At 50.8% G+C, this 25,673-nt stretch overlaps 1 protein-coding gene across 2 annotated transcripts in view; it reads left to right on the top strand.

The window, feature by feature from the left end:
• PHF21B (PHD finger protein 21B) overlaps nucleotides 1-25,335 on the top strand; it is a 141,728-nt gene extending 116,393 nt beyond the window's left edge. For both annotated transcript variants that reach the window (XM_064285212.1, XM_064285213.1), the window contains exons 6-13: nucleotides 9,444-9,495; nucleotides 10,694-10,770; nucleotides 11,815-11,869; nucleotides 13,919-13,941; nucleotides 15,837-15,995; nucleotides 21,398-21,473; nucleotides 21,702-21,805; nucleotides 25,117-25,335. In XM_064285212.1, the coding sequence (XP_064141282.1) occupies nucleotides 9,444-9,495; nucleotides 10,694-10,770; nucleotides 11,815-11,869; nucleotides 13,919-13,941; nucleotides 15,837-15,995; nucleotides 21,398-21,473; nucleotides 21,702-21,805; nucleotides 25,117-25,335 (765 nt within the window). The remainder of the gene's footprint in view (nucleotides 1-9,443; nucleotides 9,496-10,693; nucleotides 10,771-11,814; nucleotides 11,870-13,918; nucleotides 13,942-15,836; nucleotides 15,996-21,397; nucleotides 21,474-21,701; nucleotides 21,806-25,116) is intronic.
• Nucleotides 25,336-25,673: the final 338 nt, after the last annotated feature.

Genomic DNA, 25,673 nt, shown 5'->3' on the forward strand with positions numbered 1-25,673 from the left:
TGACACGCACGGGGTCGCCATGAGTCAGAGTGGACCCGACGGTGACTGGTTTAAGCATAGATGCTTGGGGACGTCTAAACACGGGGTAGAAGATAGACATCAGAGACCCATCTTGGAAGGCCTGAGTATAAACTGCCGAGACTGAACTTTATTCTGTAGGCAGCAGGGAGCCATGGAGTGTTTCTGAACAGGAGAGTGACTTGATTGTTTTCCTTTCACCTGTCCAAAATGCTTGGGGGACATAAAGTCAACTGCTGGCCAAGGCTGAGGTGTGAACCAAGTCTCCTGTGGCCCCAGGCCAGCTGTCTCAAGAGAGACAGCCAGTTCCATTCCCTGGAAATGTCTGAGCACCTACTGTGTGCAGGCTGAGGTGCCAGGCCAGACCATGCCCCAAGGCTCCCGCTGGCCCCCTTCTGTCCTCTGGGGAAGGTTTTCTGGGCAGATTCCCTTTGTTCTCTCAAGCCTTAGTTGATTGTTGTGCCTTTATACAATTAGTGTAATTACATCTAACTACATAATTAGTGTAAATACGTGTAATGACTTAAACAGAACTTGCAGTTACAGCAAGCACTGGTATAAAGATCCTTATCGAAGTTTCTTTAGGGAGAGGGCAGGGCAGAGTTGTGCTATAGGACAGCGGGCCTTGGTGGCCGACCTTGGAGCCCACTGATGGAGAAGTTCAAGTTAAAAGAGCTCTTGAAACCAAGGCGGCAGCTGCACCTGGAAACGTGATCAGAGGAGCCATCGGGAGTGTGGGGGTCGCGGGTCATTGGGTTGGGAGGATGGATATTTTTAAAGAAATGTTAATTGGTATATAAGGTCCCTAGGTGGTTCAAGAAGGAGCCCCCCCCACCCCCCCGGTGGCACAATGGCTAAGGGCTTGGCTGCTAACTGAAGGGCTGGCAGTTCAAACCTAACAACAGCTCTGCAGGAAAAAGCAGGGGGCTTAGCCAGGGTAACAGGTGCCCCGGGGCAATCTCTGAGTTGCAAGCCCCCACATTCAAGCACCCAGGGGCAATTTCTAAGTTGCCCCCTCCCCACCCAATTTAAAGATGAATAGAAGTTGATAGCAGCAAAGCCTCAGCATAAACACTCCCCCCACCCCCCGCCTCCGTCAGGCACCTTTCATGCTTGGAATGTCATTCGTGCCTCATTTGGCGCCCCCTTGGACTTTCATCCAGGGACAGGTGCCCCCCTCTGCCTCTCCCTTGCTGTGCCCCTGGGAGAAAGACCTGGACCTGGCGATCTACCCCTGTAAAGGTTGCAACCCAGAAAACTCTGTGGGGCAGTTCTCTGCCGTATAGGATCGATATGAGTTGGAACGGACTGCACAGCAGACGACAACGGCAGGTGGTACAAATTGTTTGCACTTGGCTGCTGTCCTAAAGGTCGGTGGTTTGAACCCACCCAGCAAGACCTCGAAATAAAGGCCTGGCAATCTGGTTCCATTAAGATTATAGCCAAGAAAACCCTTTGAAAAAGTTGCACGTTGTAACACATTCGGTCTCCATGAGTCAAGGTGACTTGATGGCAACTAACAACGACAAAATTCGGGTTTCTAAGGCTCAGGCTTGACAGTGGCTGCCAAGCAGTAACGGTTACACCACAAGTCCCGCTTCTGCAGCCAGGGGCAGACGTGGGGGCACCAGCCTGGCAGTTGCCCAGAGTGGTGCTAAGACAACACGGGAAATGTATCCAGAAAGGGGGCATCAGATTACCACCTGACCTCAGAGCGGCTCCTGGACACTTCAGAAGCTTGTGGACCCCAGGAGGCAAGCAAGGAACAGCAGATTGTGAAATGCCTGGAGAGCCCTAACCTCTGGCCCCGCAGTGCCCAGTGGGCAAGGTTCAGCCCTTACCGGGAGTGACCTGTGCACTGGGGAACGTTGTTTCCCTGTTGTACGGATGGGGAAACCGAGGCCCCATAGTAGTGGCCATCAGAGCTGGGATCCACACTCGGGCAGTCTGATCCCAGACCCTGCAGTCCAACCCCTCTTCTCCCTTCTCCAAAGGGCAGACCTGGGTCCTCATGGTTTTGGCCCTGCTGAGTGGGTCAGGTTTGGGCCAGAGCTGAGCTGCTCAGCACAGCCATGGGAGGGTGTGGCCTCTGGCTTTCTTTAGGACAAAGCTGTGGCCTTTTTGATGGCCACCCATTATCCAGGCCGTGTGTTCTGTGGAGGGGCAGCCAAAGTGCTGGGGTCTAACCCATAGGGGCCCTGACTCAGTCCCAGCCCAGCTCCCTCTCTGGTCAAGACCTGGTCACAGGATACTTGTCTTCCACACCACCCTGCTGTGTTGCCCTTCCTCCTGCCTCGTCTCTGCCCTGGGCTCCCATGGTAGCCCTGTCTGGACCCCCTGCCCCTAGACCTGTTCCTCCCTAATCTGTCTGTTCACCATGCAGCTGAGATGATCTTCCCCAAATTCAGAAGTAACCAAGTCCCTCCCCTTTCTGAAATCCACCAAAGCACACACCCCATCGCCATGGCTCTGAGTTCTCACGTGGATGTGGCTGTCTGCCCCAAACACACAGCAGTCATAGAAAAAAGGCAGAAAGAGACAGTGAAGGTGGAGCTGGGCTCACAAACGAGCACCCTGTGTTCTGGGAACATGAGCAGTGAGTGGCCTTCACACTCAGGCTATTGGGCTCCAGGTTCAGGATCAGGCAAGGGTGGCCAGGAGGGAGGGCAGCCCCCACTGGGTGAGCCAGTAGAAAATCCAGTAGCTTTGGAGTTGATTCTGACTCATGGTTCCGCCACGTGTGTCACGGTAGAACTGTGCTCCGTAGGGCTTTCAGTGACTGGTATTTAATAAGTAGATCACCAGGCCTTTCTTCCAAGGTGCCTCTGGGTGGACTTGAACAGCCAGTCTTTCAGTTAGCAGCTGAGCATGTTAACAGTTTGAACCACTCAGAGAGCTCCTCGTGCAGGGTGTTATTGTTAAGTGCCATAGCGTCGGTTCCAACTTATAGCAACCCCATGCACAATAGAACAAAACGCTGCCCAGTCCTGTGCCATCCTCACAATTGTTATGTTTAGCCCATTATTGCAGCCACTATGTCAGTCCATCTCTTTGAGGGTCTTCCTCTTTTTTGCTGACCCTCTACTTTACCAAGCATGATGTCCTTGTCCAGGGATTGGTCCGTCATGGTAATAACATGTTCAAAGTACGTGAGACAAAGCCTGGCCATCCTTGCTTCTGAGGAGCATTCTGGCTATACTTCTTCCAAAACAGGTTTGTTTGTTCTTCTGGCAGTCCGTGGTATATTCAGTATTCTTCGCCAGCACCATAATTCAAATATATCAATTCGTTTTTAGTCTTCCTTTTTCACTGTCCAGCTTTCATATGCATATGAAGTCATTGAAAACACCATAACTTGGGTCAGACACACCTTAGTCCTCCAGGTGAAATCTTTGCTTTTTAACGCTTTAAAAAGGTCTTCTGCTGCACATTTGCCCAGTGCAATACATCATTTGATTTCTTGACTGCTGCTTCCATGAGTATTGATTGTGGGTCCAAGGAAAATGAAATCCTTGACAACTTCAATATTTTCTCTGTTTATCATGATGTTGCTTATTGGTCCAGTTGTGAGGATTTTTGTTTTCTTTGTGTTGAGGTATAATCGATATAGAAGGCTGTGGTCTTTGATCCTCATCAGTAAGTGCTTCAAGTCTTCTTCGCTTTCAGCAGGCAAGGTTGTGTCATCTGCATAACGCAGGTTGTTAATGAGTCTTCCTCCAATCCTGATGTCCCAGTCTTCTTCATATAGTCCAGCTTCTTGGATTATTTGCTCAGCATACAGATTGAATAGGTATGGTGAAAGGATACAACCCTGACACACACCTTTTCTGATTTTAAACCACTCAGTATTAAAGTGTATAAAAGGAAAAAGAAAGATGAGGTTTTAAACATTAGAGGGAAAGTGTCTATAGAAGACAAACAAATGCGATACAACAGATATATAACTGGAGACTCCAAAGAAGGAAACCAGAACAATGGAACAAAATAAATACAGTAAAACTTTGTCCTATTTCCTTGTAAACATGTGAATTTGGATACAATGTGATAGGCAGTTGGCTCCTGTTGCCTGTTCTCAGATGGGGGTAGGCTAAAGCCATCTTTTGTGAGTGAGGGGGAAGTGGAAGGAAGGGAAAGATTGAGTGGGGAAACAGGAGGCAAGAACGTAGTCTTCATATCCCTAGTATTCTCACAGCCAGTCTTCCCAGAGTAGGCCAGTGAAACAGGTTCCAGCTACTGGGGATTCCTAGAGTCACTGCTACTGACCTAGTCAGCCACAGGACCCAGTAATGTTGAAGCAGGTGGCACCAAACTGTAGCCTGGACTAGTATTGATTAGATCAAGCAGTGGAACCTCAGAATTCCCATTCAGGCAACAGTGCAGCTGTCCTAGTCATTTCATTAATCTCGCATTAAGGTAACCACACATTTTACAGGATTGGATTTTATGGACCCCATTTTTTTCATGGGGTGGTGCTGCTTCATTGTTTTTTAGATGTAGTTCAAGAAAAGTTTACTGAAATAAAAGATGACTTTAATCTACATATTGAAAAGACACACTGTGTACCAGGGAAAATTGATGCACAGAGTGAACACTGAGACACAACCCAATGAAATGGTTGGTTTGTCAATGGAAATGAAAGAATCACGTTGACATCCTGGCAAAAGAATCAAATCGCTGGAGAGGGAAAACGGTCAGGCTGACTTCTGACCTTAACACAGCACCGTTTAATTCCAGAAGACGGTAGAGCAAATTGACAAGATACTAAAGGGAAGAAAGTGAGAGCCAAGGAATTTATATCCAGCTAAGCTATCCTTCAAGTTTAAAAGCTGCAGGTAAAAAGTTTTAAACCTGCAAAGATCTCAGAAAAGATTGTTCCCGTAAGCTATTCATGAGAAACTATTGGAGGCTCAGCCCCAGCCAGTCAGGAGACAACTGGGGAAACTTGGATACCAGCGCTGGGCGAGCATCAAATACGTTTAACCGCAGAGTAAGACTAAGCAGGGTGAGGATGTTGGAACAGAATGGAAATATCACATGCTCCGAAAATGTAGACAAGATTATCTAACAAAAATATTAAGGTTGTTGTTAGCTGCCTTCGAGACTTTCCAACTCATGGCAACCCCATGTGACAGAGTAGAACTGGCCCGTAGGGTTTCCTAGGCAGTGGTTGAGAGGTACGGCTGCCAACCAAACAGTCATCAGTTCGAATCCACCAGCCACTCCTTGCAAACCCTGTGGAACAGTTCTGCTCTGTCCTGTAGGGTCACCATGAGTCAGAACTGACTCGACAGCAACGGGTTTCGGGTTTAATCTTTGTGGAAGCAGGTCGCCAGGTCTTTCTCCCACAGAGCCACTGGGTGGGTTTGAACCGCCAACCTTTCGATTAGCAACCAAGCGCTTAACCGTTTAAAATTTTGAGGACAAGTTGGGAAAGAAGGTGGGAAATAGAATAAGCTCTCAGATTGTCTCATTTGTAGCAGTTAAGACTTAAAAAAAATTAAAAACTACCATTTAAAACTGATAAATTGAGTGGAAGGACTATATTTAACAAGAAGGAGACAAAATTGAAAAGAATAAACAGCCACTCTTTGCTGATGATGTGATTGTATGTCTAGAAAATCCAAGAGAACTGGTGGAAGCTTGCTACAGGCAATAAGAGAATTGTCTTGGCAACAGGGTGTAAAATTAATATGCAGACACCAGTAATCTTCATGTACACATCGGCGACCTATTAGAAGCTTTCTAGACAACACCATTTATAACCATAACAACAAGGTAAAATGCCTAGGAATAAACACAGCAAAAATATTCAATTCCTATATGAGGAAAATTTTCATATACTCCTGAAGGCAAAAAAAAAAAAGAACAAAAAACAGAGAAGCCCACCATGGTTTTGGAAAGAAAGATTCAATATTATAAAGTCAGTGCTTCCTAAGTTAATTTATCATTTTAACATCAGCCCAGTAAATAGACCAACTAGTCCCTCCACCCTCAGAGCTCCCTAAGATGATTTTTGCATTTCATATAGACAAATAGACAAGCAAGAAGAGCCAAGGAAATTTTGAACAGGAAGAACAATGAAGAGATTCTGACTCAACTGGAGAGTCAAACACTCTGTAAAGCCTCAGTAACTCAAAGCACGGTAGTGGTTCATGATCGTGCAGACAGATTTAAGGAACAGAACAGAGGCCCCAGAAATAGGCCCAAATATTGATAATTTAGTATGTGATTTAAGTGTGAACTTAAATCAGTGAGAAGATAGAATTTTCAGTAAATAATATTAGAACAAATGGGTAACCATATGGAAAAAATGAATCCATACTCCACAACGTCCATACCAGAATCAATTCCGTTCTCGTGAAGTCTCTGGACCAACACTCTAATTTGATATTAAAACAAATAAAATTTATTGAAAGAATAAACCACGGGAGAGCACGCATTCAGCTGGCTGTGCCGCATTCAGCTGGCTGTAACGGTATGCTCTGCTTTACGGGCAAAACAGAGATGTTTAACAAGCAGAGTGAGTGCAGATAACGGTTTCACGGCAAAGCAACGGCGGGAGAGGAGGTGAGATTTACGAGGATGGTAATTAACCGTGAAACTTCCTTTATATTAGCTTCTAGTCTAAGGCAAATCTCTCACACTTGATACAGTTTTACTAAGGCATTATTTCAAAATGAAAAGTATGAACAATTTTGACCTGAAAGTTGAGCCATATGGAAGTTCAGTGATAACTCTGCAGCTGGGCCAACTTAGTTGGAATCTTTGGATATAAAACTGACCATTAGTTAGGAACAAAAAACAAAACAAACCCACTGTCATGGAGTCAATTCCAACTCATAGCAACCCTGTAGGACAGAGGAGACTGCCCTGTAGGGTTTCCAAGGGGCGGCTAGTGGATTTGATCTGCCAACCTTTTAGTTAGCAGCCAAGCTCTTAACCGCAGTGCCACCAGGACTCCCTTATTTAGGAAAGTGTAAATAAACTCCAGATATTTAGCTGAGAGAAAAGAATGCCTAGGCCCTTGCTGGGGACCTTCTTTAAGGTGGTTAAAACAACATGTTTATCTATACGCTTTAGCGGACTTTAACAACCAACCAGTGAAGCTTTTTCTAAGACCAGTTGTGGGAACACTCTTAACATAACAGGTGCGACTGAGCTTTGTTTTTCAGACAGCAAGCTTTAACAGAAGCCGAATGGTCATCAGGAGCGTAGAAGTAAGGCCCTCGGTTTAATTTCTGAGTGGAGTGCTTAGTTTTAGTTCTGAAGTCTCCCCAATTAGACCTGCTGGCACCTCAAACTTTAAAAGTTCTTTGCACAACTCCAAATGGATCAAAAATTTAAATGTAAAAAATGAATCTGTAAGAGCAAAAATTAAATATAAGCATATTCCTTTATAACCTCAGAGTCTCTATCCAAGACTCAAAAATCCATACACTATAATGAAAATATTGATAAGAAATGGGGAAGGTATCACCCACTTCAAATCATATCAAGTGGGCGTGGCTCATTGTTAAGACTTTCTAGGATAAAACCAAAAAAATCTTTTGCCATCGAGTCAATTCTGACTCATAGTGACCCTATAGGACAGAGTAGAACTGCCCCATAGGGCTTCCAAGGAGCAGCTGGTGAATTTGAACTGCTGACCTTTTGGTTAGCAGCTAAACGCGTAGCCACTGCGCCACCAGGGCCCCCCAATGGAATATAAATGGATAAAATATGTGGCACATACAGCCCAGGAATGACATACATGAAGAAAGCAAGAGGTCATTAAAAAGACAGGAAAGAAAGAAAAGACCAAAATGGACGACGAAGAGACACTGAAAGTGGCTCCTGAAGGTAGCTAAAATGAAAGGAAGAAATGATGAAGTAAAAGAGCTGAACAGAAGATTTCAGAGGACGGCTCAAAAAGACAGAGTATTATTATGAAATGTGCAAAGACCTGGAGATAGAAAACCAAAAGGGAAGAACATGTTCAGCATTTCTCAAACGGGAAGAACTGAGGAATAAATTGAAGGCTCCAATTACAACACTGAAGGATCCTACAGGGAAGCTATTAAACGACACAGGAAGGACCCAAAGAAGATGGAAGGAATACACACAGTCATGTACCCATAAAAACTGGTCGGCGTTCAGGCATTTCAGGAGGTAGCACATGATCAAGAACTGATTGTCCTGAAGGAAGAAGTCCAAGCTGCACTGAAGGCATCGGCGAAGAATAAGTCTCCAGGAGTTGATGGAATACCAAATGAGATGTTTCAACGAACAGATGCAATGCTGAAAGTGCTCACTCGTCTATGCCAAGAAATTAGGAAGACACCTACCTGGTCAACTGACTGGAAGAGATCCATATTTATGCCTGTTCCAAAGAAAGGTGATCCAACCAGTCCCTGGAGAAGGACATCATGCTTGGCAAAGTACAGGGTCAGCAGAAAAGAGCAAGACCCTCAATGGGATGGACTGACACGGTGGCTGCAACAGTGGGCTCAAGTATAACAATGATTGTGAGGATGGCACAGGACTGGGCAGCGTTTCATTCTGTTGTACACGGGGTCACTATGAGTTGGAACAGACTGGATGGCACCTAACAACAACAGTGGGTTCATGCATATTCAATTTATTATTACATTAACAAATAACAGGAACCATGAGAGGAGCAATAAAGAAAATGGTATGAACCAATGATTGTGATGATCCAATTTTATGTAACTTGTTTTTGAGTGCCACCAAGTCGATTCCGACTCCTGATGACCCTATGTGACAGAGTAGAAGTGCCCTGTAAGGTTTCCAAGGCTGTAATCTTTACGGAGGCAGATCACCACATCTTTCTCCCTTGGAGCCGAGGGTGGGTTCAAACCACCAACCTTTTGCGTAGCAGCTGAGCGCTTAACCATTGGGCCACCATTGCTCCTTTATGCACCTTAAACCAAAAAACCCAAATCCGTTGCTGATGAGTACAATCCGATTCACAGTGACCCTATATAGGCTGGAGTAGCACTTCCCCGTATGGTTTCCAAGGCTGTTTATAAGTCATTATAGAAGCAGACTGCCACATCTTTCTCACATGAAGCAGCTGGCGGGTTCAAACCACCAACTTTTCAGTTAGCAGCCAAGTGCTTAACCACTGTACCACCAAAGCTCCTTTTATGCATCTTAGGCCTTTAAAATACACTTGAACAAGCGTATTTATCCAGCACATTCAGGGGTCCTTATTTGCTCCAAGCAGCTTCTCTCAAGTTTCCTGTGAGTTGTCTTTGTTGACTGGGATCCTTAGATGCTGACTTGGCCCAGAACTACGGCCCCCAGGGACTGGGGCACCCAGAGATCTAGCCTGCACCCACAGCAGAGTAAGCGTTCAGTAGCATTTGTTGAAAGACTGAATGTTGGAGGCCATGTTATCTCTCCTATCTGTTTCCCTCCCTCAGAAAATCGCCTTCATGGTAGCCCTGGGGCTGGTTACAACGGAGCACTTGGAAGGTAAGGACAAGTGGCAGGCTGGGCTGGGACTGACTGCCAGGTGGGGTGGAGGCTGGGCCTGGCTGAAGAAGATCCCGCTACGGGGGTCTACCTGGAGGTGGGTGTGGCCTCAGAGAGAAGCGGCAGGCCTCAGGATGCCCCTGGTCAGATGGTAGCACCCGAGCGTGAGCCCCTTTCTGGGACGGCTACACCAACGCTGGAGGTCAGTTGTTTCCATCACAGAGACAAGACAAAGTTTCACACACACGCACACGCGCATAGGCACCGCATACACGCCCCAAATCCATTGTTGGGATCTCTTGTCTCTTTTCCCCACTCTGACCCTCGGTTTCTTCATCTGCAACACAAGAAAAATTTCATCTTTGTTTGCAGAGTTGTGGGATTGAGAGGAAAGTGCTGTGATTTCTATTATTTTTTCTTACAAACAGACCTCATTTTGGATACTGTTCCCTTGTGATGTTCTAAATATGTACCTCCTTGGGCCCTGTCTTCTTCCTCAGAGGGTCTGAGATGCCCTCTTGGAAACATACTCAATCATATGGAAAAGGCTTAAAAAAGAAAACCCAGGTCCAAGGAGAAAGAGGTTTGAGAAGAACATCAGAACCACTGCACGTGGAGAGGCACGTCACAGCTCCCAACCCAGCCCCAAAGGCTGCACCAAATATTTGACTTAGACCCTCCTGGCAGTCAAAGCAAAAAGAGAAAAAAAGAACACAATCACTGTACAGGGATCATTCTCACTACAGGGTACAGAACATAGCAGGCCCTTGCAAAGAGCTTTCGTTTCAGGCGTGACTCAGGCCAAGTCCCCTGAGCAGCAAATGTGGGCCTGGTCTCCCTATAAGCCCTGAGCCTCACCTGCGGCTCAGCCGGCCCCAGTCTGTTGTCTCCAAGAGAGACGACTGCAGGCCAGGTGACTACACAGAGGGTGTCTGCTAAGAGTGGGGTCCCTGGATTCTGGGTACCTGTCACCCTCCACCCACCTGTCACAGCCTGAGGCCACCAGAACAGAATGGGTGATCCCTGGAGACCCCAACCCGCCCGGGGCCACTCTGGGGCATGGGTGCTGGGCTTCAGACAAGGCTTCCAGCAGCAGAGAGGCATTGGGGCATGAAGGAGGGCACGGTGGAGTCCAGGCTGTGCCGCGGAAGCAGGTAAGAGTAGGAAGGACCCAGTAACCCCGGTGTCTGCTTTCCAGAAATCCAGAGCAAGCGCCAAGAGCGGAAGAGAAGAAGCACTGCCAACCCCGCCTACAGTGGCCTCCTGGAGACTGAGGTGGGGTGCCGCTGCAGGGGAGGGGCAGGGAAAGTTCCCTGGGCCTCCCACACTCTGGTCGTCTCACTCACCTGCCCCTCTTGGGTCTGGGGTTCAGACGGTGTCGAGTTCAGAATCAGTGAGAGAAAGGTCAGGAAGATGCACGATCCCCCAGGTGTAAGCTGCACTGGGGAGTCTGGTTTACATGCTGGCTCCTGGGGCTTCGGGCTTCCTCACCCTGAGTCGGGTGGCGGGTGTGGCCCAGTCAGCAGTGCCGCTGCCCCGGGCCTCCCAGGACCACCGCGCGCCTTGTCTGTGGAGCCTGCCCTGTCAGCCTGGAGGTGGCCAGTGTGTACATCGTGGACAAGCTGACCCCAAGAGAATAGGCCCAGAAGGGGGGCGGGGAGGGGCCAGATTGCCCTCCAGCTGCAGTCCCTCTGGGAGGAAGCAGGAGGGAGGTGGGAAGCAGGACCACTGAGGTTCACGCTGAGCTGGGCTCCAGGGAGTGGCTTCACAGCCACCTGTGGGGGCATTCAGCCCATCTCCACACAGTAGCCCTCAAACTCCAAACATGGCCTCTCTGTGCGTCCACCTGGGCCCTGGGGGACGAAGTGCAGTGTCCCAGACGGCTCTGAGAGGACTAGGAGAGGATATTGCAAGGCCCCAGCCGACTCCAGTGCCACTGAGAAATAAAATACAGGAGACAGACAGATAACAAAACATTGGCTTCGTTACCGGCCTGCCTCGATTTGGGGTCTCTGACATGCCGTTCCTGACTCAGACAGGGGTGCCCACCAGGACAGAGGTGGGCGTTGTGGCCCCCACAAGGCAGAGCCCCATGCTGCCTGCTATTACACCCTTGCATCCCTGCTCTCCTGCTGCCCCCGTGTCCCTCCACATCTGTCCCTCTTCTGCCTCAGCTGGGATGCCCAGGGGAGCCTGTCCCCCCAGGTAGGGGGAGCCTGTCCTGGGTGGGTCCTCGGCAGGGCAGATGGCCGAGGCAGCAGGCTGAGTAGAGGCTGCCCACTGATCCGGGGTTTTGTTGTTCTGTTTTGTCTCCTGCAGAGGAAACGGTTGGCGTCCAACTATCTCAACAACCCCCTGTTCCTCACAGCAAGAGGTGTGTGCTGCCGGGGGCCTGTGGCCTCTGTTGCTGGGCCAGGGCGGGGGCTGTTCCACCTGCAGCCTTCCTACCTCCAGGTGACAGGGGGCTGTTTAGGGGTGCCCAGGCCTGGCCCCATCTAGGGAGACGCATCTGCACTACAGCAATGACTGGTTCCCGCCTTGTGGGCAGTATGTTGACAGTCACCTTCGAGCCATTGTCTGCTTCGCCCTCACAGCTCCTTTAGGAAGAACAGGGGAGTCCCCTGCCATCTGGCAGGGGCAGAAACTGGGGCTCTGAGCAGCGGTGCTGCCTCAGGGCACACAGAAGGCCTGGGACCCAGGGCTCGGGGCTGCTCCCCTCTCCTGAGCAAAGACCCAGCCACATGGTGCCTGAGGTATGGTTGCAAGACTGCTCACCACAGGGCTGGCCTGGGTAGGGATGAGGCCCCTACCTGCCCTCCGTCTGCAGCCCACACAGGTGTGGTGCCACATTCCAAGGCAGGTGCCGCAGGCCACCCTGCTACAGGTCCTGGGTGTGGCCTCATTTGCCTCTGTCCCTGTGCCCAGCCAGTGTGGCCTAGGCAAGGCACCACCTGCTACCAGGTGGCCCTGGGGAGAAGCTTTCTTTGCTCTCTGCCCCTTCTCCCCCACCCCTAGGCAACATCAGACACCTCCCGGGCTGGGCAACTCTGAAGACCCACACCTTGCCCACCCTCGTGTGCCTGCCCTGGCAGCCAGAGAACTGAGACTGGACACAGGAACCCTGGGTCTCTTGCCATCTCTGCCTCATGCTCCGTTTTCACAAGGCCTTGGACCAGATCTTCTAGGGCCCTCGGCTCAGACAGGCTGGGACTGGCCTGAGGCCCATGCTCCATCCGAGGGCCCACAGGCCCTTCCCTCTCTGCTATCCTTGCCCTAGTACAGGGCCTCAGGGGAGCCAAGAAACCCACATAGCCACAGCCAGCAAGGAGGATGTGCTTTATTTTCCATTAGAAAAATGCAGGAGTCTTAAGGGCAGAAAATGAGTGCCTGTTTCTTGATACTGTGTGTGGCTTTCAGCACGTCCTGTCTCCTCCACTTGTTTGGGCTTATTCATCTGTAAAGTGGGCCTGTCACAGTACCTGCCTCTCAGAGTAGGAACAACGACACCAGGGGTAAAAGGAGAGCATCCGTAAGCTGTCTAGAGCTGTGCAGACATAAGGAGTGTTCTTTCCACAGGGTGGTTACTACAGGCAGGTCTCATCCAGAAACTAAAAGGGCAACTGTTCTCATGTATAGTCATGAAAATTGTCTGCTTTGGTATGAGAATAGGAGTGGATTGTGGCCAACAAAGCATTGAAAATAAGCCACGTTTGCAGAGTTCCTGGAGGATGGCTCCCTGTGCCTGGGCAGCTCCCTGCTGTGTGATCCTCGGAGATCAGAGGCCATGGCCAGCCTGTTCCCGGGGTGGGTCCTGGCCACCAGCCAGGGTAAAGACCCTTCTTCCCACCATTTCTCACTAGGGTGCTCATGGCAGGCCTCCTATCATGCCCTGGGTGAGGACCCAGGTGTCACTGGGGCCTTATGGTCCTCCCATCATGCCCTGGGTGTGGACCCAGGTGTCACTGGGGCCTTATGGTCCTCCCATCATGCCCTGTGTGTGGACCCAGGTGTCACTGGGGCCTTGTGGGCCCCTCATCATGCTCTGGGTGAGGACCCAGGTGTCACTGGGGCCTCCTGGTCCTCCCATCATGCCCTGGGTGAGAACCCTGGTCTTGGTCTGGTGGGCCTTCCATCATGCCCTGGGTGAGGACCAGGTATCACTAGGGCCTCGTGGGCCTCCATCATGCCCTGGGCGAGGACCCTTGTCTTGGCCTGGTGGGCCTCCCATTATGCCCTGGGTGAGGGCCTTGGTCTTGTCCTAGTGGGCCTCCCGTCATGCCCTGGGTGAGGACCCAGGTGTCACTGGGGTCTCCCATCGTGTCCTGCGTGAGGGCCAAGCCACACTAGGCCTGATGGACCCTATCCTGATTTGTGCTCCTTCGAAGCCCGCTAACACATTCTCCACCCTTCTTCCCCGTGCTAGCCAATGAGGACCCCTTCTGGAAGGTACGTGTCTGCCTCCATCTTCACACCTGGGTGGGATGGCGCATGCTTTCAGTAAAGGGGGTGACCTATGGTCTAGGTACCATCACGCCCAGCAAGGCCAGGGAGGAGGTGCCCCACGTTCTCTCCTGGAGTTGAGCCAGGAGTTGGGCCGCTGGGCTCAGTGCCAGAATGTTCCAGAACACCCAAGTCCACTTTCCAGCCTTTTGGGCAGCAGGACATCGCTGCAGGGCTTAGCTTCTGGATTCTAACAGGAGCCGTCCCTGCCCAGCCACGGGGATGCAGTGAGCCCCGTAGCTGGGAAGGCTCAGTGGAAGCAGCGGCGGGGGGTGCGAGCGTCCTGGGCCCCGCGTGACCCTAGGCAGAGCTGCCCCTCTCTGTCGCCTGCTGGACTCAGTCATCCCCAGAGCCTCACCCCACCTGCCCACATGCCTGTGCTTCCGTGAGACCCTCATCCACACAGCTTGTCCTTGCTTCTAGGACATTGACTGGTGCTGACCTCAGTCCCGGACACAATCTCAGAATTTATTCAGTGTTTCTCCTTACTAAATCTCTGATCTCAGAAAAACATTTTCCAGCCGTAAAGACTTGGACTGGTCAAGCTCTAAAAAGCGACAGCATTGGGTCCATCCAGCCCTGGTCAGACTATGTTCCCACAGCGACTGCTGCAGTGGCACAGAAAGGTGCCGGCATGCCTGGCAACGTGTGTCCACAGCTGGCAGGTCCTGGGCTCCTGGATGCTGGTCCCCGCCCTCCCTCTAGCTCGCTGTGTGACCTCAGCAAGTGCCTCGCCTTCCCTGGGCCCTGAAACGAGGGGCATGGACGTGGATCACCGAGTCCTCGCCTGTCTGCCGCTCCCTCCTGTGGGTAGCCCTGGGCTGCCTTTTTGATCCCGTGGCCTCGTGGCATGGGTCATCCCAGACGAGATCCCTCTGGTCTCTTTCACCTCTGCCATCGTATGAGCCTTGGAGCTGCTGGTACAGGACAGGGGACCGAGTCAGAGTGCAGGGGTGGTGAGAAACGGTTCCCATTTGGCAGGTTACAGGGATGTGGGCTTACAAAAATGCTCCCTCCTCGCTCAGCCAGAGCTGTCGGCACTGCAGCAGTCTGGCTGGTACAGTAGTGAGCTCCCTGTTACTGGGAGTGTGTAAATAGAGGCTGAACAACCAATGAACGCTGTAGAGGGGACATTTAAAGTTCCCTCACCCCAAGGAAAGGAGGACGCTCCCCTACCTCATAGAAGCTCCCTGCCTAGGCTCTGGCACACACAGGTTCATCCCGTTGGGACTTCCCAATAACCACCAGGGCTGGCATCCTTGTCCCACGTGACAGATGTGGAAATTAAGGTGTGAGGTAACTCACCTGGTTGTTGGAGGTGCCAGGTTCGACTGAGGTGGTGTGAAGACAATTTAGGGGTGCCAGGCAGAGAGGGTACCTATAGCTTGTCACAGGTCCCACCCTTACTCGCCGAGGCCGGGCATGCATGGAGTCTGTGGCAGGAAGCTGTGGGAGCCTTGGCCTGGGCCCCACCCACAGGACCTGGGCCTCGGGTACAGTGGACCAACATCAAGGAGGACTTTCTCCTGGGCCAGCAGGTGTCTGGCCACAGCAGGCACCTTGCCTAGGAGTCCAGAATCAGAATACCGTAGCCTAGCCATGCCTGACTCGGGGACACTGCCCACTAATAGATGTGGCCCAGGGGTCATTACTAGATTCTGGGGCATCTGGCAGCTGCTCCCCCTCCTGGGACCCAGCCTGCCCCAATACCATCACCATCAGGGGCTAACCCCACTCTCCCTGCATGCTGAGTACTGCTGGCACAAGAGCTGGGTCCCCAGGGGTGACAGTGGCAGCTGCCCAGACCCCGCTGACCAGTGCTGGCCGTTTTTCTCTTCCAGAGCGAGATCACCCATGATGAGCACTGTGTGGCCTGCAAGCGGGGTGCCAACCTGCAGCCCTGCGGCACCTGCCCCGGGGCCTACCACCTCAGCTGCCTGGATCCGCCCCTCAAGACGGCGCCCAAGGGCGTGTGGGTGTGCCCCCAGTGCCAGCAGAAGGTACCAGAGGCGTACGGGTGCGGCTTCCCCCACCCAGTACCTGGGAGGCAGTTCACACATCTGTGCTTCCTGGGTGGCCCCGCCCTGGGTCAGAGATGGGAGGGGCCGGAAAGAGGAGCCTGGGTGTCAGCAGCTTTCTCAGCCCCAGCCCAATTGGCATTTTGGGTCTGATCATTCACTTTGGTGGTAGTGTCCTGGGCACTGCAGGATGTTAAGCAACATCCCTGCCTGTCCCCACCGCCAGTAGTACCCACCGCAAGTCACGGCCATCACAGACATTGCCGGCTGAGAAGCACTGTTTTAGAGGAGCGACCAGAGCTGTCCCCTGCCACCGTGTGACTTGGGACAAGTCTGCAGCCCCTGCACTCCAATTCCCCCCTCGAAGAACCAGACTAACAACATGAACCAAAAATAACAGTGCCAATTAATATGTTCAGTCTTAGTGATAGCCAGCGACATACAAATGAAAAGCGTATTGTAGCAAAAAACAGTAACACTCACTTCTGGTGATGTTGCTGTGAGACAGGCAGTCTTACACGTTGCAGTATTTTACAATGAGTACACCTCAAACGCGAAACCCTACCGTGAGGAATGTAGTCTAAGGAAGTGACCTGAACACAGGCAGTTTTATGCGTGAAGAAGTCCTTCACCTTTTATTTATAAAAGGGAAAAGATGGAAACAACCTAACTCCCAGCAACAGGAGATGGTTCACTAAATCCCAGTGCTTGTGTTCAGCACAATAGTATGTAGTCATTGCAAGAAGGTTTTTTTGTTTTTTTTTTTTAACAAAGTTCAGAATTCTTTGGAACTTCTTTATTACGTGGAATGACCAAACCCATTGCCTTCGAGTCAGTCCTGTCTGTAGCGACCCTATAGGACAGAGTAGAACTGTCCCATAGGGTTTCCAAGGAGTGGCTGGTGGATTTGAACTTCCAGCCTTTTGGTTAGCAGCCGAGCTCTTAACCACCGTGCCACCAGGGTTCCAACATATGGAATGAAGTTTTAAAAAAAAATTTTTTTTTAAGGCTCTACACCTGTCGTATAGTTTGGTGGCCAGTTACCTGAGGAAAAAAAACTGCAGGAAAAAGTCTGGAAGAAGATACTTCAGAATGGTGGTTATGTGTGCGGCTTGCAGTTGGGAGCGGTGCTTTTGTTGGAGGTCTCTTCTCTGAGACCCTGTTACGCGGATAAGCAAAGGCAGTTATACCTTTATTTCAGGAAACATTAACAGTTGTGAGTTCCCATCGTTCAGGGTCTTGTGGGCACCAAGGCAGAGGGTGGACGTGGTGAGCTGCGTGCTGCTGTGGGGCTGTCCCCTGTGTGGTCCACTAGCCCCTGCACCGTGACTGCTCTGGGGCCACAACTGTTGGGCGGGTGTGGAGAGAAAACGATATTCTTTGCCCACCTCAGCACACTGGAGGGGCCTCACGGGGTCCCCCATTGTCCCTGGCTTGCTGTCTTAGTTCCCTTGTGTTGCTGTAACAGAAATACCATGGGAGGGGGGAAGGTGTTTTAACAAACAGAAATACATTTTCTCAGTTTGTTGTTAGGTGCTGTCGAGTCGGCTCCGACTCATAGCGACCCTATGTGCCACAGAATGAAGCACTGCCTGGTCCTGTGCCAGGCTCACAATCGTTGTTACATTTAAGCCCATTTTGCAGCCACTGTGGCAGTCCACCTCACTGAGGGTCTTCCTCTTTCCCGCTGTCCCTGTACTTTATTAACCAAGCATGATGTTCTTCTCCAGGGACTGATCCCTCCTGTAATGTGTCGAAAGTATGTAAGATGCAGTCTCGCCATCCTTGCTTTTAAGGGAGCATTCTGGTTGTACTTCTTCCAAGACAGATTTGTTTGTTCTTTTGGCATCCCACGGTATATTCAGTGTTCTTCACCAACACCACAATTCAAAGGCATCAATTCTTCGGTCTTCCTTATTCCTTGTCCAGCTTTCACATGCATATGATACGATTGCAAATACCATGGCTTGGGTCACGCGCACCTTAGTCTTTAAGGTGACATCTTTGCTTTTCAACATTTTAAAGAGGTCCTTTGCAACAGATTTGCCCAGTGCAACGCGTCTTTTGATTTCTTGACTGCTGCTTCCATGGCTGTTGATTGTGGATCCAAGTAAAATGAAATCCTTGATATCTTCAGGCTGTTCTCCACTGATCGTGATGTTGCTCATTGGTCCAGTTGTGAGGATTTTTGTTTTCTTTATGTTGAGATGTAATCCATACTGAAGGCTGTGATCTTTGATCTTCATCAGCAAGTGCTTCAAGTCCTCTTCACTTCCAGCAAGCAAGGTTGTGTCATCTGCATAACGCAGGTTGTTAATGAGTCTTCCTCCAATCCTGATGCCCCGTTCTTCTTCATATAGTCCAGCTTCTTGAATTATTTGCTCAGCATACAGATTAAATAAGCATGGTGAAAGGATACAACCCTGACGCACACCTTTCCTGACTTTAAACTACACAGTACCCCCTTCTTCTGTCCAAACAACTGCCTCTTGATCTGTGCACAGGTCCTCATGAGCACAATTAAGTGTTCTGAAATTCCCATTCTTTGCAATGTTATCCATAATTTACTACGATCCACACAGTCAAATGCCTTTGCATAGTCAATAAAACACAGGTAAACATCCTTCTGGTATTCTCTGCTCTCAGCCAGGGTCCATCTGACATCAGCAATGATATCCCTGGTTCCATGTCCTCTTCTGAAACCAGCCTGAATTTTTGGCAGTTCCCTGTCGATGCACTGCTGCAGCCACTTTCGAATGATCTTCAGCAAAATTTTGCTTGCATTTGGTATGAATGATATGCTATAATTCCCACATTTGGTTGGATCACCTTTCTTGGGACTAGGCATAAATATGGAGCTCTTCCAGTCAGTTGGCCAGGAAGCTGTCTTCCATATTTCTTGGCGTAGACGAGTGAGCACCTCCAGAGCTGCACCTGTTTGTTGAAACATCTCAATTGATATTCCATCAATTCCTGGAGCCTTGTTTTTTGCCAATGCCTCCAGAGCAGCTTGGACTTCTCCCTTCAGTACCATCGGTTACTGATCGTATGCTACTTCCTAGAGTGGTTGAAGTCGACCAATTCTTGGTATAATGACTCTGTGTAGTCCTTCCTTTTGATGCTTCCTGCATCATTTGATATTTCCCCCATAGAATCCTTCACTGTTGCAACTCACGGCCTGAAATTTTTTTTTCTTCAGTTCTTTCAGCTTGAGAAATGCTGAACGTGTTCTTCCCTTTTGGTTTTCTAACTCCAGGTCTTTGCACATGCCATTATAATACTTTGTCTTCTCGAACTCCCCTTTGAAATCTTCTGTCCAGTTCTTTTACTGCATCATTTCTTCCTTTTGCTTTAGCTGCTCGACGTTCGAGAGCAAGTTTCAGAGTCTCTTCTGACATCTATTTTGGTCTTTTCTTTCTTTCCTGTCTTTTTAGTGACCTCTTGCTTTCTTCTTGTGTGATGTCCTTGAGGTCATTCCACAACTCATCTGATCTTTGATCATTAGTGTTCAACGCATCAAATATATTCTTGAGATGATCTCAAAATTCAGGTAGTATATACTCAGGGTTGTACTTTGGCTCTTGTGGACTTGTTCTAATTTTCTTCAATTTCAACTTGAACTTGCATATGAGCAGTTGATGGTCTGTTCCACAGTCAGCCCCTGGCCTTGTTCTGACTGATGATATTGAGCTTTTCTATCGTCTCTTTCCACAGATGTAGTCAGTTTGATTCCTGTGTGTTCCATCTGGCGAGGTCCATGTGTGTAGTCGCCGTTCATGTTGGTGAAAGAAGGTATTTGCAATGAAGAAGTCATTGGTCTTGCAAAATTCTATCATGCAATGTCCGGCATCGTTCCTGTCACGAAGGCCATATTTTCGAACTACTGATCCTTCTTCTTTGTTTCCAACTTTCGCATTCCAATCACCAGTAATTATCAATGCATCTTGATTGCATGTTCAATCAATTTCAGACTGCAGCAGCTGATAAAAATCTTCTGTTTCTTCATCTTTGGCCCTAGTGGTTGGTGTGTAAATTTGAATAATAGTTGCATTAACCGGTCTTCCTTGTACGTGTATGGATACTGTCCTATCACTGAGAGCGTTGCATTTCAGGAGAGATCTTGAAGTGTTCTTTTTTGACAATGAATGCAACACCATTCCTCTTCAAGTTGTCATTCCCAGCATAGTAGGCTATATGATTGTCCCATTCAAAATGGCCAGTACCAGCCCATCTCAGCTCACTAATGCCTAGGATATCGATGTTTATGCGTTCCATTTCATTTTTGATGATTTCTAGTTTTCCTAGATTCATACTTCGTACATTCCAGGTTCCAGTTATTAATGGATGTTTGCAGCTGTTTCTTCTCATTTTGAGTCACGCCACCTCAGCAAATGAAGGTCCTGGAAGCTCGATTCCATCCACATCATTGAGGAGGCAGCTCTTCCCCAGCCATCTTCTGAGTGCCTTCCAACCTGGGGGGCTCGTCTTCCAGCACTGTATCAGACAATGTTCCGTTGCTATTCCTAAGGTTTTCACTGGCTAATTCTTTTCAGAAGTAGACTGTTGGGTCCTTCTTCCTAGTCTGTCTTAGTCTGAAAGTTCAACTGAAATCTGTCCACCATGGGTGACCCTGCTGGCATCTGAATACCAGTGGCATAGCTTCCAGCATCACGGCAACACACAAGCCCCCACAGTACGACAAACTGACAGACACTTGGGGGTCTCACAGTTTAGGAGACTAGAAATCTGAATTCAGGGCACCAGCTCTAGAGGAAGCCTCTGCCACTTGAGGGTTGGGGGGATCCTCTTCTCAGTTTCTCTAGTGTTCTCCTTGGGGTTTCTTCTCTGTGCACCTCGGCAATGGCCATGTGGCATCTGTCTTGTCCCATTTGTGCTGGCTTTCTTCTGTGCCTAATCTGCTGTTTTATATTTCAAAATTGATTGTCTTAAGACGAGCCCTCCACTGATACGGCCTCGTTAACATAACAAAGAAAACTTTGTACCCAAATGAGATTACATCACAGGTACAGGGGTTAGGATTTCCAGCACGTATTTGGGGAGGACACAATTCAGTTCCTAACACTTGCCAAGGACTGCCCTCGGGTCCCCTGGACTTGGGAAGAATACAAGTCACCATTCACTCATCCATTCATTCAAGAAGTCTGCACCGGCTCCACGCCAGGCCGTTTGGGATGCAAGACCCAGAATCCTGCCCTCGTGGCGCTGATGTCCCTATTGAGCAGCCTCTGCAAGCCAGATCATGAGAGATGTATGGCTGCCACCCCCGGTGACATTTGCGGCTCAGAGAGGTCAGGATCACACAGCCGGAGCATGGCAGGTCCCGGTGGGTCCGAGGTGCCACACTCTTCCCCATGTGTCCCCAGGCCTTAAAGAAGGACGAGGGTGTGCCCTGGACCGGGATGTTGGCCATCGTGCACTCCTATGTCACCCACAAGACAGGTGAGGCCTCCTTGGGGTGGAAAGGGCTGGCGGGTCCAGGCTGCTCTAGGCCAGAGCTCTGAGAAGAGGGTGCAGGGACTGGTCCAGCGTGCGGGGCCGTTACTGCATGGGGTGGGGGGCGCTTCCAGGCCCCATGCATCTGGCCACACCACTGCTCCTGCTCCCGCCCCCTGCCGGCCTGGTTACTACCACTTACGGCCCTTTCTGGTGGTGGCTTCTCTTTGGCAGTCAAAGAAGAGGAGAAGCAGAAGCTGCTGCAGAGGGGCAGCAAGCTGCAGAGCGAGCACCAACAGCTGGAGGAGAGGGACCGACGCCTGGCCTCAGCTGTGCAGGTGCGTGGGCCGGGGCACTGCCGGGTGTAGACCCAAAGCTTCCCTGTCTGGTGACTGAGGGAAGAAGACAGACTCACTGAGGATCACTGGCCAAGTCAGTAAGTGGGGAATGCGGCCCTGTGACCCATTCAGAAAATATCTATCAAGCAAGGGACAGCATCCTGGCTCTGCTCCTTCTCAGCTCTGTGACTTGGCAAGGACCTAACCTCAGAGCTTGTTTCAAAATGGACATAATTCCTCCTGCTTAGGGTGGTGATGGACAAGATGATGATAATGGTGATGGTGGTGGTGACGATCCGTGGTGATGGTGGTGGTGATGGTGATGGTGGTGGGGTGATGGTGGTGATGGTGGTGGTGGTGTGATGGTGGTGGTGGTGGTGATGGTGATGATGGTGATGGTGGTGGGGTGATGGTGGTGGTGTGATGGTGGTGGTGTGATGGTGTGATGGTGATGGTGTGATGGTGATGATGGTGATGGTGTGATGGTGGTGTGATGGTGATCGTGGTGGTGGTGGTGTGATGGTGATGGTGGTGGTGTGATGGTGATGGTGGTGTGGTGGTGATGATGGTGGTGGTGGTGTGATGGTGATGGTGGTGTGATGGTGATGGTGATGGTGGTGTGATGGTGGTGGTGTGATGGTGGTGATGGTGATGATGGTGATGGTGTGGTGGTGGTGTGATGGTGATGGTGTGATGGTGATGGTGGTGTGATGGTGGTGGTGGTGGTGTGATGGTGATGGTGATGGTGGTGTGATGGTGGTGGTGGTGGTGTGATGGTGGTGGTGATGGTGGTGGTGGTGTGATGGTGGTGGTGGTGGTGTGATGGTGATGGTGGTGTGATGGTGATGGTGGTGTGATGGTGATGGTGGTGTGATGGTGATGGTGTGATGGTGATGGTGATGGTGATGGTGTGATGGTGGTGGGGTGATGGTGATGGTGGTGTGATGGTGGTGGTGGTGTGATGGTGGTGGTGGTGTGATGGTGGTGGTGTGATGGTGGTGGTGATGGTGGTGTGATGGTGGTGGTGATGGTGGTGGTGGTGTGATGGTGGTGGTGGTGTGATGGTGGTGGTGATGGTGGTGTGATGGTGATGGTGATGGTGGTGTGATGGTGATGGTGGTGTGATGGTGATGATGGTGGTGGTGTGATGGTGATGGTGGTGTGATGGTGATGGTGGTGTGATGGTGGTGGTGTGATGGTGGTGTGATGGTAATGGTGTGATGGTGGTAATGGTGATGATGGTGATGGTGTTGATGGTGGTGGTGTGATGGTGGTGGTGTGATGGTGATGGTGGTGTGATGGTGATGGTGTGATGGTGATGATGGTGATGATGGTGATGATGGTGATGGTGTGGTGGTGGTGTGATGGTGGTGGTGGTGGTGATGGTGATGGTGGTGGGGTGATGGTGGTGGTGTGATGGTGGTGGTGTGATGGTGGTGTGATGGTGATGGTGTGATGGTGATGATGGTGATGGTGTGATGGTGGTGTGATGGTGATCGTGGTGGTGGTGGTGTGATGGTGATGGTGGTGGTGTGATGGTGATGGTGGTGTGGTGGTGGTGATGGTGGTGGTGGTGTGATGGTGATGGTGGTGTGATGGTGATGGTGATGGTGGTGTGATGGTGGTGGTGTGATGGTGGTGATGGTGATGATGGTGATGGTGTGGTGGTGGTGTGATGGTGATGGTGATGGTGTGATGGTGATGGTGATGGTGGTGTGATGGTGGTGGTGGTGGTGTGATGGTGATGGTGATGGTGGTGTGATGGTGGTGGTGGTGGTGTGATGGTGGTGGTGATGGTGGTGGTGGTGTGATGGTGGTGGTGGTGGTGTGATGGTGATGGTGGTGTGATGGTGATGGTGGTGTGATGGTGATGGTGGTGTGATGGTGATGGTGTGATGGTGATGGTGATGATGGTGATGGTGTGATGGTGGTGGGGTGATGGTGATGGTGGTGTGATGGTGGTGGTGGTGTGATGGTGGTGGTGTGATGGTGGTGGTGGTGTGGTGGTGATGGTGGTGTGATGGTGGTGGTGATGGTGGTGGTGGTGTGATGGTGGTGGTGGTGTGATGGTGGTGGTGATGGTGGTGTGATGGTGATGGTGATGGTGGTGTGATGGTGATGGTGATGGTGGTGTGATGGTGATGGTGGTGGTGTGATGGTGATGGTGGTGTGATGGTGATGGTGGTGTGATGGTGGTGGTGTGATGGTGGTGTGATGGTAATGGTGTGATGGTGGTAATGGTGATGATGGTGATGGTGTGATGGTGGTGGTGTGATGGTGGTGGTGTGATGGTGATGGTGGTGTGATGGTGATGGTGTGATGGTGATGATGGTGATGATGGTGGTGGTGTGATGGTGGTGGTGTGATGGTGGTGGTGGTGTGATGGTGGTGTGATGGTGGTGGTGTGATCATGGTGTGATGGTGTGATGGTGATGGGGTGATGGTGATGGTGATGGTGGTGGTGTGATGGTGTGATGGTGATGGTGTGATGGTGATGGTGTGATGGTGGTGATGGTGATGATGGTGATGGTGTGATGGTGGTGTGATGGTGATGATGGTGGTGGTGTGATGGTGATGATGGTGGTGGGGTGATGGTGGTGATGGTGGTGGTGTGATGGTGGTGGTGTGATGGTGGTGATGGTGGTGGTGTGATGGTGGTGATGGTGGTGATGATGATGGTGATGATGGTGATGGTGGTGATGATGCCGGTGGTGGTGGTGGTGGTGATAGTAACAGCAGTGCCAGGCCCTAGCAAAGCTCTTTAAATGCAGCATCTCATTTCATCCTCTCACTAAGCCTTTGAAAGAGGCTCTGTGATTATTTGTGACAGTCCAATGAAGCTGGCACATGCATCCAGCTTTCTAACTGGGGCCTTCAGTCCTTACCGCTTCCCCATGTGGCCATAGTCATAGAAAGGATAAAAACATAGAAGCGACACAGCAGGCAAGAGGCAGAGTGCAGGCCTGCCCAGCCATGTGAAGGTCTTCTGTAGCTGCTGGCTCAGCCAGCGCTGGCTCTGAGCTTCTTGCCCCCAGGAGGAGAAAGAAGCTGTCTGCTAGGAGGCATGGTGATCCATGATGCTTCTACAGAAGTGCACCTTTTCTAGACCTAAGTTCCAAAAGAAACCTTCCATGGAACTGGCTGCCATTGGTTCCATTTTTAGCAGCTGCCTGATTTTTGTGAGGCCCCCTACCTGGTTTCTTTAGGCCTTGGCAATGGGACAAAGGGGCCTCGTGTCCCGGGCTGGGCAGAGGGGACCGCTGCCCACAGTTGAATTCTGAGACCATTCTCTCTACCCCTCCCCCTGACAGAAATGCCTGGAGCTCAAAACGAGCCTGCTGGCCCAGCAGAGGGGCACCCAGTCATCCTTGGAGCGCCTCCGGGCCCTGCTGAGACTGATACAGGGCGAGCAGATGCTCCAGGTCACCATGACGACCACCAGCCCCACCCCACTGCTGGCCGGGCCCTGGACCAAGCCCTCCACAGCAGCCATGCACTCTGCCCTCCAGCACCCGCAGGGGCACAACTGACCCCCAGGGACCTGGCTTCGCACCCGCAGGAAGTTCCTGGGACCCTGCTCACACACCTGGGGTCCTGTTGGCCTTAATCTGTATCACTATGAAGTTCAGACAAAGTAAACCAGACAGAGACAGCGGGACAAAGCGGCACAAGCTGGGCAGGGGTCCCAAAGCGGGGACTGGGTGGGGGTGGCAGTGGAGACCACCGCCTTTGCACTCCCACAGGGTTCCCCAAAGCCAAGTGAGGAGAGGTGGGCCCAGGGCACACCATCGTCCACCACCTGCAGCTGGGCTGCCCCAGGCCTGCGGCTCCCAGACCACGGCTCTCTCCCCAGCCCCAGCTGCCTCAG

Source organism: Loxodonta africana, chromosome 4 (genome assembly GCF_030014295.1).
Source record: "Loxodonta africana isolate mLoxAfr1 chromosome 4, mLoxAfr1.hap2, whole genome shotgun sequence".
NCBI lineage: Eukaryota > Metazoa > Chordata > Mammalia > Proboscidea > Elephantidae > Loxodonta > Loxodonta africana.